Source organism: Marmota marmota, unplaced genomic scaffold (genome assembly GCF_001458135.2).
Source record: "Marmota marmota marmota unplaced genomic scaffold, marMar, whole genome shotgun sequence".
Taxonomy (NCBI): domain Eukaryota; kingdom Metazoa; phylum Chordata; class Mammalia; order Rodentia; family Sciuridae; genus Marmota; species Marmota marmota.
The window spans coordinates 5,720,648-5,734,845 of NW_026000136.1; the positions used below are offsets into that span (position 1 = coordinate 5,720,648).

Here is a 14,198-nt window from a genome sequence, read left to right on the forward strand (position 1 = left end):
CCAAGAGTTCTGGGATATGTTCTGCTGTGGACTAATCAGAAGATGTGGCTCACCTTGACTTAAGCTCATGGACCAAGTGGACTGTGGACAGCCAGATGGCATCTCTGAATTTCCATTTCCTCATTGAAATATGGAAACATAAAGAATAGGACTGCTTTGCATCCACTGGGACAGTGAATCTGGAATAGTTCTGAGAATCATGCAGCAGCACACGTGTGGGGCTATGCCATTACTACTCTTGCTCTGTTTTTAAAAAATGTTTATTTTCCTTTAGCTTTAGGTGACACAATATCTTTATTTTTTATTTTTATTTATTTTTTTATGGATACAACACAATGCCTTTATTTTTATATGGTGTTGAGGATCGAACCCGGGTCCCGCCCGTGCTAGGCGAACACTGTACCGCTGAGCCACAATCCCAGCCCCTTTATTTTATTTTTATGTGGTGCTGAAGGATCAAACCCAGTGCCTTACGCATGCCAGGTGAGCGCACTACTACTTGAGCCATGTCCCCAGCCCCCCATTACTACTCTTAACTCTGTGTGCATGCAGCTGTTTTGGAGGAAAAGCAAAGATAGGAGCTGTTGTGCGTCATTTCCATGCCAGGAACTGGGCAGCACTTTGTGAATATCATTTCCTTGGCATGGTGACACCATTATGTGTCACCCTGTTTTTATAGGTGAAATAAAGCCAAGGCTTATGAAGGTAGCCTGCTGCTATTGCATGGCTGGTGGTGGGCTGTGGCTGGACTCGGGCTGTGGTTAGTGCTCTCTGCCTCACACGTGGGTCACATGATGGACTACTCATCCTGGTCTCTAAATGGCATGGTTTTGGACCTCTATTCCAGATGTGGAATTAGGCCCACTTCTGGGGACAGGTGGAACTGAATGTGTGTTCTTTATCTCTCAGGACTCCAGAGGACCTCTCCAGATTTGTCGTTGAGCTGCAACAGCGAGAACTTGCCCTGAAGGAGAAGAACAGTGCCATTGCCAGCAGGTAGACCAGGTGTCTGTGGGGATGCATGTGCTCTGGGCACTTGGGCTTAGGCAGAGGGATGCTCTCTTGTCTCACTGGGTAAAGTAGTCCATTTTCATTGCTATAGCAGTGTATCTGAGGCTGGGTACTTTTTAGAGAAAGAGGTATGCTTATAGTTTTGGAGATTTAAAGGCCTGGCTTGGCTCTAGTGGGGACCTCATGGGTGGTAGGGCATGTGTGTAACGGGGGAGCACATTGCCACACAGGAAACCCGGAAGAGCATTGGGTGTGCTCCTTCTATGACAGCCCTCATGAGAACTTGCCAGGGGGTCCTGACAACTACCCTGATCCTTTCTGAGGACAGTGCATGTGTAACCTGAAGACCTTCTGCTATGCTCTGACTCTAATACCGCTGCTCTGAGAAGCCCTGGGGAATAACCTCAAACCACATGTGAGATGTGGCATTTGCGGGTGGCTGTGGTTTACTGTTGGTTCTGCCTTGGTCTGAGATGGTGGGGGATTGGAAGCTCCAAGTCCCATGGTGTGATAGTGTGACTCCGCTTGGGGTACTGTGACTGTTCTGACAACATGTACCTCTGGTTCTCTGGTGGCTTGGCTTTTTGACTTGGGGGTCCCTGCTTGGATCAGGACTATTCTCATCTTTCTAGAGGTGTGTGGGCTTGGAATGACCTTGTCATAGTGTAGAAACCTGGCCCCCGGGGGTGCAAGTGTGTAGACTTGTGCCCTCATGGAAGACCTACAGAGTATGCCAACCATCTGAGGCCTTTGTAGGTGACAAAAATCTCAGCCACCTGGCTTGAACAGTGAGCACATTCTTTCTTAGCCCCAAAGGAGGCCCAGAGATGGGTGGCTACAGGACCTCATCCCAGGGCCTGGTGTTGGGTTTTTTCCTCCTGACACCAAATTTGTGTTCTTTTCTGCTTCTCCAGTCTTGACACCACCTCAGTGTCTTATGATTCAGTTCAGTTCCAACATTTCTTAGAGTTTGTAGGTTTATGCAGATGCCAGTCCTTTTAACTAGTTCCCAGGTTACCTACTCTGTCCAATTACAAATTCAGGGAGCCCCATGATCCCCTCTTTAGTTTTTTTTCTTTGTTCTTTTTAGATATACATGACAGTAGAATGCATTTTGACATATTATACATACATAGAGTCTGACTTATTCCAGTGGCTTGCTAGAGCTCAGGAAAGTGCCTTATTTACTATCCTGATCCAGCTCAGGCACAGCCAGATGGGAGGGCGCATAGGGCAGGAGTTGGGTGCTGAGCTTCCTTGCTTTCACCAGCTGCGCCCCCTCTGTGGTCACCAACCTAGAAGCTCCTGAATCTTGCTGTTTAAGAGTTTCCTCAACCCAGTCTTCAGTCCTCCTCTCCAGGCTGGTGAGTGGGGCTGAGAGTTCTCAGCTCTAATCACTGGTCTTTCTGTGCTCATCCCCTTCCTGGTTAGGTAGGGGCCTGTCCTAGTCACCTTATTAGTAGAAACCCAACTCCTTACTAAGAAAGGACTCCCCGCCACCCAGAAGTTCCCAAGAGTTTTAGAACTTCGCCAGAAACTGAGTCAAAGGCCAGAATATGTGTTGTGCTGCTTTTTATGGTCCATTTGTTTGCCAGCCGTCTGGTCAGCCTGGTTTCTCTTATGGCTTTGAAGTTCCTGCCCAGGTTTGGGTGTCAGGAGGCAGAAAGGTGAGGCCTCTTTCTTGGGTCTTTTTGGAACAAGGAAACCTTTCTAGGACTGCTATCCAGCAGATGCCCCTCACTGGCCAAAACTGGGCTATGTGCCTGTCCTAGACCAGTCAGTGATAGAAAAGATGGAGTTCCACCATGAGCTAGGAGTTGTCTGGTTCGAGCTTACATCTAGTGGGTGTAAAACCACATGGGACTGGGCTCCTGCCTTGAGCAGAGCCACAGGGAGAAGTTGCAGTAGTGACCATGATGTGAGGCCTGGGTGTCCTGATGGACTGACTGCTTGGCAGGTGAGTCTGTGAGGAGAGCCTGGAGCCAGCCTCTTCACCATTGATTATTAAACCTCAGTCTTGTCCTCCTGTGCAGATGTGTTTTAATAATTTATTAGTAGCCAGAAGGAAGGGTTTCTTATTTTGGGGACTGATGTCACTTTGAAAATCAGCTTTTAGAAGCATTTGGTTATGTTGGACATAATAACATCAATTACTTTAAAAAGCTCAAATGATAAAGATTGCCTTTTGCTTTCAAAGCCACTGTCAGATGAAACAGGCATGAAAAGTGATTTGGAATTAAAGCTTTAACACTTTGCTGTTCCAGCTTCTTCATTTCACTCCACGAAACAGAATGGACTGTTAAGGGAAGGGCACTCGCTGGCATCCTTCTCCTGCCAGCCATGAGGCACTTTTCTACTTTGACCAGTAGCCACAAGATCACGTATCTACCCAGAGAGCCATGAAAGGTGGGGGGGCATCTGCATATAGCACAACATCACCTCTGTTTGTGGATGTGAATGGGGATTTTCTTTTGGATCAGTTTGGGATGGTGTCTGTGTCTCAGGAAGCAGCTTGTGCCATAGGTAGGTGGTTTGCAAGACTTCTGGCCCATTGTCCACCTCCCAGGAGGTGCCCTAAGTTCCTCTGAGAGTCAGTGCAGCTGCCCTAGGAGGAGATGTGAGCCTCAGGGCATCCTGTGGATGTGCCCGGTGCTCCATGCTTATCTGTAGAGTGAGTGCTGTGGTGCCTTTGTGGTGGTGTTTCAGGGAGGGGACATGAGGCCCCACAGCTGTCCCAGCCTTGCTTGGAATGTTTTTTGAGGATTGACTTATTTTTTTGGGTTGGCCTTGTATGCTCCGGCTTCATGTGGGACATGTGATATGGCCTGTAGCCCAGTGTTAGCTGTGAATGGGGCTGGCGAGCACCTTGTTGCCTGGCTTGATCGGTGTGCCAAGAACCATGCTATTGGGATGGATGGGGAGAGGGATGTGGGTAGCCATCAGGCATTGAGACTGCCACTCTGATGAGGGTGGACAGTTCCCTACGGGGGTGACCTGGGACCTCTGGTACTCAGGAGATAGAACTGAGACCCTGTATGCTGAGACTTGTGTGCTGGGACTGAGAGGTCCTGCCCTTTTGTTTATTCCCAGATCCTAAAGCAAAGGTGGCACTGGCCTTGGTGGTTGAGATGGCTTCCTCCAGCTTTGGCCTGAGCTGACTGTGTTAGCCTTAGGTGGAAGGTGTCCATTGTATTTATGGAGACCTTGTAAGACTGGTATGTTTCCATGGATCTCTTAAAGGCAATTTGATAAAAATTCAGATGAAGTGGGAAGGAGGTAATGTGGTAGAGTCAGACAGATGCCAGGCCAGTGCCCAGCAGGTGGTCGTAGGTTCTGGAAAGGGCTTTTTGGGGTGTGCTTTGTCTCCTTGGGTGATGTGTAGTCATTGCAGAGCCGACACATGGTCCACCTGAGACTACAGTGTCATGGGGTGTGATTGTGTCCCATGCTTCCTATGGCTGTGCAGACCAGTGGCCTGGGCTCCCGTCATGCAGGTGTTCTTACCCACTGTGAAAACCAAGCCATCGATTGTGTCCTCTTTGTGAATGAACATTTATTCCTCTCATTTTAGTAGCTTTTTAATATGCCATTTTGTGGCTACCCTGTACTTCACGGGCCCACTACTGGGTGTTTTTCTTCTTCCTCCTCATCTGCTCCCTTTCTGGATTTTTAAATGTTGCTGTCATAGACTTTTTATATATATATTTAGTTTTAGATGGACACAGTATCTTTATTTTATTTATTTATATTTGGTGCTAGGGATTGAATCCAGTGCCTCCCATATGCTAGGCAAGCACTCTATCCCTGAGCTACAATCCCAGCCCTGTCATAGACTTTTGTAGCACGGTCCTTGATTCTTTAGGATGAATTCCTGCAGTGGGACAGTTGGTGGCGTGCAGATCTCCAGGAGCTCGGCCTTCAGAAGACAAATGTTGCTCTGCCAAGAGCAGCAGAAACCCTTCATTCCTGAGCAGCACTCACCTGGGTGTCTCAGTTTTCCTCCTTTGCCGATCTGACAGAAGACTGCTACTTCCTGTGTGTGCTGTCTCAGTAATGTGGTGTCTGTCACTGCGAAGCTGGAAACCAGAGAGTGAGTCAGTGGGTCCTCCAGGTCCGTTTCCTACCTGAGGTTTCACTGTGTGCTGTGGTAGTTCAGGATTCTCTTGGCCTCTCGGTAGTTATGTAATAGACTTTGGCCTGTTTCCGGGCAGAACTGTGACTCTCCCAGCAGGAAGAATTCTGAGTGGGGTCGGCCTCTAAGCACGGCTCTGACCTGAGCGCTGTGTGAATGAGGTGTAGGGACATTGAACATCCTGCACTAACGGATGCTGAGGGAAGATCAAATGATGTTGTACCCCAGAGCCACCTGCTGGCCGCCAGCCAGCTAGGAATGAGAAAGTATTTCTAGCATTGAGACACATGTGGCTTCTGGCTGCTGTACTGGTACAGCACGATTCTGAACTCTACATTGGACTGAAATCATTATTACTATTTTTTTGTGGTGATGGGGATATAACCTAGGGCTTCTGTTTGCTGCCACTGAGTTACACCCCGAGTCCTTTTTTATTTTTTATTTAGAGAGAGGGTTTCCCTAAGCTGCCCATGCTGGCCTTGAACTTGCAGTCCTCCTGCTTTAGCCTGTTGACTTCTGGGATTCCAGGTGTGCACCACCATGGAATTCTGTCTCTTAGTGTTCTGAGTCCACAGAGCTGGGGTCTGGAAAGCTTGATGGTGGGGCTTGTGCTTCCTTTTGATCATGTCTGCCATTGAAGGGACAGGAAGCTTCATGAGTCCTTCTACATGGCAGGAGGTGGGAAGGTGCTACTTTGAGTAGATGTGGATTTACTCCAGTGCATTTCCTTATTTCAAAAGGGAGTGTCTGTCTGTAGGGCTGTTCTGAGGGCTGTGTACCTGGTGCCTCATGGCTGTCAGTGATCATGTGGCAAAGAAAGGTCCTTTGGCTGGCTGTGCAGCCAGGGGTTGAGGTAGATTCTTACTCTGCAGAGCAAGGGCAAGGTGTTCATACACACCTCATAAGGCTTTTGTGCTCTGGCAGTAGGAAGTGCTTTAAGGAGATCTGAGTGTTCATTTCCATGTGAGTCCTATCATGAACCACCAGTCCAGGCCCACTCTGTTTTTCTTTTCTTCTCCATCTTTGGACGCGTTGCTCAGGGGTCCTACAATCATGGATGTGAATGGGTCTCCAGGGCCTGTCTCAGAACCCTCTTCCTCTTTGGGTGGAATCTGATTATAGTGAAGGAGCCTTGCCCTTTTTGCTGTCCTTGTCTTGGTTTTGGTTCTTGGAGTCTGATAACATCCTTCTTAGTTATGGGACTGGGGACAGGTGAGTCATTTAGAATGAGTGGTCAGGTCTGGATGCATCCTGTGCTTACTGTCCTTGCACAGGGCTCCCCAAGGGCTATCCTGGAGCCCCCTCTGCCCTTGCTGGGGCTTGCTAGTGTCCAGGGGTCCCAGGGGCCCAGACCTGACTACATACCCCCTGGCTCTGCTGGCGGGGCAGGAGGCTGACTGTGGCCATGCTGTCATTGTTCAGACCCTGAAGGGTGACAGGTTGCTGTGCTCTGGAGAATGTTGAACCATTAAGATTGGGAAATTTGTGCAGGGATTCTAGGGATCTTGCTACTTGGGGGTTCTCTCCTTTCCTAGAAATAACGGTTATGGTTTGAAGAGGGGTGGTGGAGGGAACAGGGCCTCTCAGGGCCTGCCACAGTCCACGGTTCTGCTTCCTATCTGTAATCATGATGATGACAAGGGTGATTATGAGAGCAATCAGTATCGATGGCATTTGCCTGAATGAAGTCTGTGCCAAGTGCTTCCCGTGCAGCATCTGACTTGAACCTTAAAGACAGCTCTGGAGCAGTCACATTGATAAATCCCGGCTTGCAGATGTGACACTTGAATGTTGGGTTGATGTGCTAGGAAGTAGTGGAGACAGGACTTGAACACAAGCCCGTTTTCTCCAGAGCTTATGTCTCAGGTCCCTGAGCAGCACCCATATACCATCCAGACCCTTGTCACTTGAGGGTGGGACCCAGGTTCCTGAACACTGTCCAGATAGGCTGCCCAGGTTCCTGAAGAGCACCTGGCACGTACCATCCAGGCCCTTGTGACTTGTTTCTCTACCTCACTGGGGCCTGGGGTGATGAATCCTGTGCACTCAGTGTTGTCCAGCTGGGCTGAAGCCTTGGTCACCTTCCTCGATTCTGATTTAAGGCAGAGCTGGCTCTAAGGCCAAGTGGAGAGAAGCAGCCGAGGATGGTGGACACAGGGAGCTGGTACCTGCCTATCTGTTTTGGCCACTCCAGCTGGCTGGGTCAGGCACTTGGGGCTCATGAGCCTTTGTCCCATCAGCCATCAAATATTGCCTGCTCTGCCCCAGACTTGCACTCACTGGGATGGCTGCAGTTTGGAAGGTCATGTCTTGCTGCCTCTGTAGAAGAGCCTTTACTTGCAGTTGCCAGGGTGACTAGGCTGGAAGCACCTGTATTGCTGTCCCTCCTAGGTGTCCACAGAGCCTCCTGATCCTGGGATGGGCTGAGCTGGTATACTTGCTTTGGGACCACCTTCCCCTGGGGCCACCTCCCTGCCCCTCCCTGGGGCCTGGGCCCAGGCAGCCTGTGGAGGAGATGTGTTCTTATGTAGCAGAGAGACTAGAGTAAATCAGTGGAAGGTTGTCACCCCCTCCACATCGCAGACTACCTGACTAGGCACTGGTTTCTCTGTTGTCTTCTGAGAGTGAGTTAAGATCATCATAGTCATAATACTGTTCCCCCCCACCCAGTGGTACTGGAAATAGAATTCCCAGAGCTCTATCGCTGAGATACATCTCCAGTCCTTTTTATTTTTATTTGAGATAGGCTCTTACTGAGTCACCAAGGCTGGTCTCGAATTTGCGATCCTCCTGCCTCAGCCTCTTGAGTAGCTAGGATTATAGGCATGCCCGGCCTATAGCCATAATTCTTTTTTTTTTTTGTAATATTTTATTTACATTTTAGTTTTCGGCAGACACAACATCTTTGTATGTGGTGCTGAGGATCGAACCCGGGCCGCACCCATGCCAGAAGAGCGCGCTACTGCTTGAGCCACATCCCCAGCCCCAGCCATAATTCTTAATATGGCTCTTCAATTGTTCTTTGTCCAAAGTAGTTAAGCCATCCTTTTAAACTGTCTTGTAGTTTAATGAGACCATGTCACCTTTGTCAGTCGATGTCTCCATGAGTTATGATGTTCTCAAGCTGTTCAGAGTCAGCAAAGCCAGTGACAGGCACATGAGATTCAGAGTGCTGGGCTGCGTGCTCTGAGCATTGAGTGGGGGTCACGTTGTACCTGCGGTGATGGTGAGCAGTTCCCACTGACTCCACACATGGGCTGCCTGTGTTCGAATCTTGGCACTTTGTCCTTGGACAATTTAATTAGCCTTTCCCTGCCTCGCCTCTCAGAATGGCGATGGTGAGGGTGGCTCTGGTGGGGTTGTGAGGGTGAAGTTCCCTCTGCAGGATACAGGATGGGGCCTGGTGCAGCAGGCAAGCTGTTGGCTCGTTGCTATGGTTGTCTTTTGTTGTCTTCAGTGTTTGAGGAACCGAGTGTTTGGGGTATAGAACTGGGAGTTCCCAGTGGGTGGCACAGACAACAAGGTACATCAATGTGTGTGGCCAGTGGCAGTGTCAGGTTGGGTGATGGGTACATATCAGATGGGGAGGGTGGGATTTCCTCTGGGAGATATGGTGGGTGAGAACAGAGTCAGTGATGGCGTGGCCGCCTGCGCTGGCCTGGAGTGCCTCCCACAGCTGCTGCCCGCCAGGTCTCATGCTCATCAAACCAGTTTCTGTCTTGGCACAGGCTAGCGCCTTGGATCGTCAAGGACATAGACAAGAGGCCTCATGGTGTCCATTTGGCTTTTGATAGCACTTAATATAAATTGACTTCTGCAGAAGGTGTTAGGCTAGCTTGTGTCTGACGGGTTGTTTTCATGTGTCCTCAAAGACACTCCCCTGCCCCCCAACCATACCTGTTTTAGAGACACAGTGGTACTTGCTCCCCGTGGGCTCTGTACCAGTCCTTGGTGGTGCCAGGCCAAGCTCTTACATGAGATGCTGGTCTTGAGTCCCAACTATTGAGCCAGAGACCTGCTGTGAGTCCAGGGAGGACCACCCAAGAAGCCTACACCTCCCCTCTCCAGGATGTGGCAAGGAAGTGACCCAGCAGATGGGACTTTCTCTCCACCTGTGACTTGGCGTGCAGATAGCCATCCCCGTGCTGACTGTTGCCAGGCGCCTCCTGGAGTCTGGAGATTAAGCCTGGCTGGCTCTCTCTCCTGTTGCTTCAGTGCAGGCGCTGGGAATATGATCCCTTTTGTATTTTTGATACTTAGCACAGGCTGGCCCCTGCTCAATCGCTTCTGAATGAAGGAAGAGTCATTGACTTATGCTCCTGCCCCAGAGAGATGCTATCCCACACCCTTGGTTTCTATGTTGCTACCTTTATCTATAGTGGCCCAGTCACCACAGGCCCCTGGAACCCTATCCCTGGTGTCTGCCCTGATGGTCCAGTTCCCACAGGCCTCCAGCGTTTAATCTTTCCAGGTCTGGGGCCCATGGTTCCCTCTGTTGGCACCGATAGCCAGGTCCCCTCAGGCCACTGGCATCCTATCCTTCCTGGGGTTCATGGGTTCTCCGTCTCGTGGAAGCACATGCTCCTGGACTCTTTGCAACTATTTTCTTCACCTGAAGAATGTACGCTAGGCTTCTGTCACCACCTTTCTTTGGATTGACAAGAATCTGTGACTCTGTTTTCTATACTTGCCCTCTCTACCACTTACTTTCCATGCAACTGTCTGAGGGAACCTTTAAAAGTCAAGGTGTGTTATCCCCACAGCTAAGCCCTTCTCTGGCTCCCAGGGCTCTTAGTAGGGAGCACAGGTTCTGTGTGGGCACACTGCCTCCTGGCACTGCCGACCCTTCACATTCCCCATTTCTTCCACACTGCTCTCCTTACTCTCTGGACACGTGCCCCACCCTGACTCTGCCTTCCCGACCTGTCTCCCCTAATTATACTTACGCTCTTTAGTTCTTAGCTTTTTATTTCCTCTGTGACCTTTGCAGATCTCATCTAGATGACGCTTTTCATTAGAATGTATGTTATGTAATTAAGTTTGCCTTCCTTTTATGTTTGTCTAACTTGCCTCCCTTGGATTAGGGCCATTCCTGAGTCATCTTACTCACTGTGACTCTGGTGAGAGTGTAGTTCTGGCCCATGGTCCATATTTAGTGAAGAATGAGCCATTGAGATGACAAAAGTGAATGGTCTGACTGTTCTTCCTGATGTATGGGCCTTGAACTTTGTCCCTTCCTTGACTGTTCTGGCCTTTCTCCCATCCCCGTCCAAGCCATCAGGAAGTCATTTGGGTTCTGTTGGTGGAGGGGTACACTACTTGCCCTGCAGCCCTTTGTCAGCTTCTCGTGGCCTCCTCCTGAGCTGCTCTGTGCTCAGCAGAGGGTCCTGCAATAGCAGCAGCAGCAGCAGCAGTTAGGGGGCTCACAGGTCATCCCCGCCTCACTCCCTAGGCCGACAGCCATGACACATCCTCTGATGCTTCATGGCACTGTGACCTCTGCCCTCACCTGCTGGTCCCTTCAGCCTTTCTGATTCTGTCTGCAGTTACATTGGTCTAGAGTGTGCTGACCCTGTCCCTGCCTTGGGGCTTCTGCCCTGGCTCACCTTCTTGGGGGTCTCTGCTCAGGCATTAGCTTGTTGGAGATCCGTGTGTGTATTCTCCCAGTTAGAATGGGAACTCGGGGTGTGCAGGACTGTGCTCACTGGGCCCCTGTGCCTAATCCATGCCCAAGAGAGATTTATTGGGTGACTAAATGAACATCTACTCTTCTCCCAGGTGTCCCATAGCTCTATGAGAGTGAGGGTGACCCTGTGGGTTCCTGTATGGCCCATCTTGTTAAAGTGGCTGTGGGCTGCGGGGTCATCCACTCTCCTCCTCCTGCTTTACCCACTCTTCCTCCTCCCAGCTGCTGGATGGCCTGTTCTGGTCAGCAGCTGAGGTTGTTTGTGGGTTGGCACCTTGTGTCGCCTGTGGCTGGCCTGCACTGGCCCCTGTGGCTCCTTTCCTTTCTGCAGCATCTCTCAGCTCTCAGCCACCCCCTGCCTGTTTGCTCCGGCCTGTTTGTTCCTGTGGTGGCCGGTGAATGGTTAGAACTACTAGCGTGGTGTCCTGCTTGAGAATGTGCTTTCCTGCTTTGCTTTGTGCTTTGGTGACGAGTTGTCTCATTTCCCCTCAGATGCACCTGGGAAACTGCTTCTGCTCAGGTCTGTGCAGAAGAGGAAGGGCCCAGTGTCCTGTTTCGTAAGAGCTTTGCTGTCCACTTGACCTCTTGGAATTTTGGGGGGAAGACATGAAACAAAATAGAAAGTAGCATCAGAGGTGAAGACAGCAACTGGGCGACTTGGCCTTGGTCTCGTCTCCTGCAGTGCTAAAGCTCATGTGACATCTGATGGTTCTGAGTTGGCTGTCTTATGGGGAAGCACCTACTGCTGTTAGCTTTAGCTAGGGTCTTCTAGAACTGCCAGTTCCTGGGGTGCAGTCAGGCTTGGAGGCCCAGGTTGTGTAAAGGTGTGAGGGCCACTCCTGGGAGTGAGGCTTGGGCTCTGGTGCTGCCCACTGCCTGGTAGAAGACTCTGTGATCCCCTCCTGGGAAGCTGAGGGAGCTCCAGCAGGCAATGGAGACCTGTGTGATCCTTCTCTGTCCTGCTCCTTTCCTGGCCCTTGTCATTGGCGCTGCAGTAGGTAAGACCAGGGCTGTATTTGCCTAGTCTCTTTTGCACCTGGGCTGACTAATGCTAGGCCTGTCTCCCAGGAGCCACCTGGACAGTGACTGATTTGCTTGCTGCGTATGGCAGTGTTAGCTTCCCAGGTCAAATTGCTCTGGGACCAGTGGCAGCCTGGAGTGCAGAATGCAGCTCAGGCTTAGTGGTGCCCAGCCTGATGAACCAGCCAGGTTTGGGACTCAGGTGAGGGCCCCGCAGGCCCTGTCTTTCCCAGGATGGGGTTAGAGTGTGGCCCTTGAGCACGGCACCTGGCCTCCTTCAGGAGCTCAGTGATGCAGCTTTTGTCAGTCTCAGTACACCCTTGGGAGAGTCATCTTTTCTGGTTGGTTTCCTCTGCTGTAGGACAGACCCAGTGACCGACTGTCCCCATGCCTGCTGTCTTGCATCACACACATTTATATTGTCTCCTTAGCATATCGAGTGTCCCATGGCTGCATTGCTCAAGGGAACATGAGGAGCAGCCACACTTGTGTGGTCCCACCTGGTGGCTGTGGCAGGGCTGCTGCCTCCCAACATCCAGACTGCAAGGTGCTGCACACCCTGGGTTCCTGGCCTGTCACTGTAGTCTGCGTGTCCTCTTGATTCTCTAGCCCCTCTCTTCTTGCCGAAGGCTTTTGGCAAGAAAAGAGAGCCCAACAGCACTATCCCAGTAGCTGGCTGTGTGGCGGAGGTGGACCTTCCTTAGGCCTCAATGTAGAGCAGCTTGGAAGAGTGCTGGCACCTGCTTGCAGTGCTCAGATTGGACGTGAGATGGTGCCTGCAGCATTTGAAGCTACTTCTGTTCTCTCCCAGCAAGAGCCTCTTTCCATGGCCTCCCAGCAAGGGGGTTGGTATCAAGCCTCTACATTTTGTCAATTGGAGGGAGCAGAAAGTCCTCGAGGTGAGTGGGCCTCTGTCTTAGGGGCCTCCCTGGGATTATTCTCACTGCCATCCTATGCTGTGCCTTCTTGGTCCTCTAGTGCTTTCCTGGTCAGTGCTAGTCAAGTGCAGGGTGGGGTCAAGACATGGACCTGGGGCTTGTGTTGCCTTCTCTTTAGGTGGGAGGGTCTGTGACCCTGTATGGTGGCAAGCCTCTCCTTGACTTCGTCAAAGGTCCTATCTGAGTTGTCTTCCTGTTACAGCCTGTAGCTATCTGTTTCTAGGCGTGAGATCAAGCCCAGGTCCCATCTAAGAGAGTCAGTCAAGCTAATCCTAGGCTCCAGAGCAAAATGTAGGCTCATCAACACCCTTGACGGGATTCATGTCCATGTGGCCTGGCCCGCCGACAAGCCCTACCGGTGGTTTGGCACTGGAGATGGGGTCTGTTTGGATGAGCTGTGAGGTCGAGGCTTATCCTGGGTTGGCCTCCGTAGGGGTGGAGGTCAGCTGTGGGCCGGGGTTGGGCCCTGTGTGCGATGGGTGGATGCACGTGCTTCTTTTCTGGGCAGGGGCACTGCCCTCCTGTGACTGTGTGGGTTCCACTCTCTGTCGTCCTGGGAGCAGAGGTGGCCAGGGTTCCTGAGCCTGCCACCTCAGCCAGCTCCTGTTCTGTCTCCTTGGCAAGGCAAAATGCCATTAATATTTCACACTCAGACTGTTGCTTTGCATGTTTTGCATTTCCATATTTAAAATGGCATTTACATATTCATGGCTTTTTAAATAAGTTCTTATTGTTAAGGGATGTGGAAGTGGATAAAATGTGAAACTCCCCCTTTTATTCAAGCACTGGAAAAAAATTCATCCCATAGCGCAGTCACTTTCAAAGTGGTTAGTTCTGTCGCAGTTGCCATAGAAAATTATCCCAGGAGCCAGTGTGTCCTGCCCTGCTCAAGTGCAGAGGCTGGTGGTGCCCCCAATGTTTCCCACCTGCAGCTGGGCTCTAAGACTTGTCAAGCCTCAGGGCTTCTCCTGGTATGGACCTTGCCCCCTGCTTGGACTTAGGGATGGGAGTTGCCCATGCCACCCCTTTCCCTTCTTTTGGACAAAAAAGTCCAAGGCAGATAAAGCTTATCATTTTGGAAGTGGTGATGCCAACACTTCCCTTCTCCTCCTGGTGGTTGTTGTTAGAGGTGCTTCTGTCACCAGTTGTCCCTGCACTGGCTGCAGACCCTCCTTGCTCTGCTGCCACCAGCTGGGGCTTTGAAAGATCAGGCAGCCTCCATGCCATGATCCTCTTTTTTAGAAGGGAGAGGAACCTGCTCCCCTCTCCCTGCAGCATCCTTCTGAGGGTCATGGGTCAGAACAGGCTGGGGCTTCTCAAGCAGCTGCTGGTATTATACCTGGGTGCCAACTGAGCCTTGCCCCTTGGTGTTTGCCAGGTGAGGAGCTTGACATTTGTGGATTGCCTCCAG

At 50.9% G+C, this 14,198-nt stretch overlaps 1 protein-coding gene across 9 annotated transcripts in view; it reads left to right on the forward strand.

Moving 5' to 3' along the window:
* Positions 1-14,198, forward strand: part of Mad1l1 (mitotic arrest deficient 1 like 1) — a 352,396-nt gene that overhangs the window by 71,843 nt on the left and 266,355 nt on the right. For 6 of the 9 annotated variants that reach the window (XM_015502048.2, XM_048785331.1, XM_015502050.2 and 3 more), the window contains one exon: positions 910-996. The exons of the other annotated variants lie outside the window; for them this stretch is intronic. In XM_015502048.2, the coding sequence (XP_015357534.1) occupies positions 910-996 (87 nt within the window). The remainder of the gene's footprint in view (positions 1-909; positions 997-14,198) is intronic. 9 annotated transcript variants of the gene reach the window in all.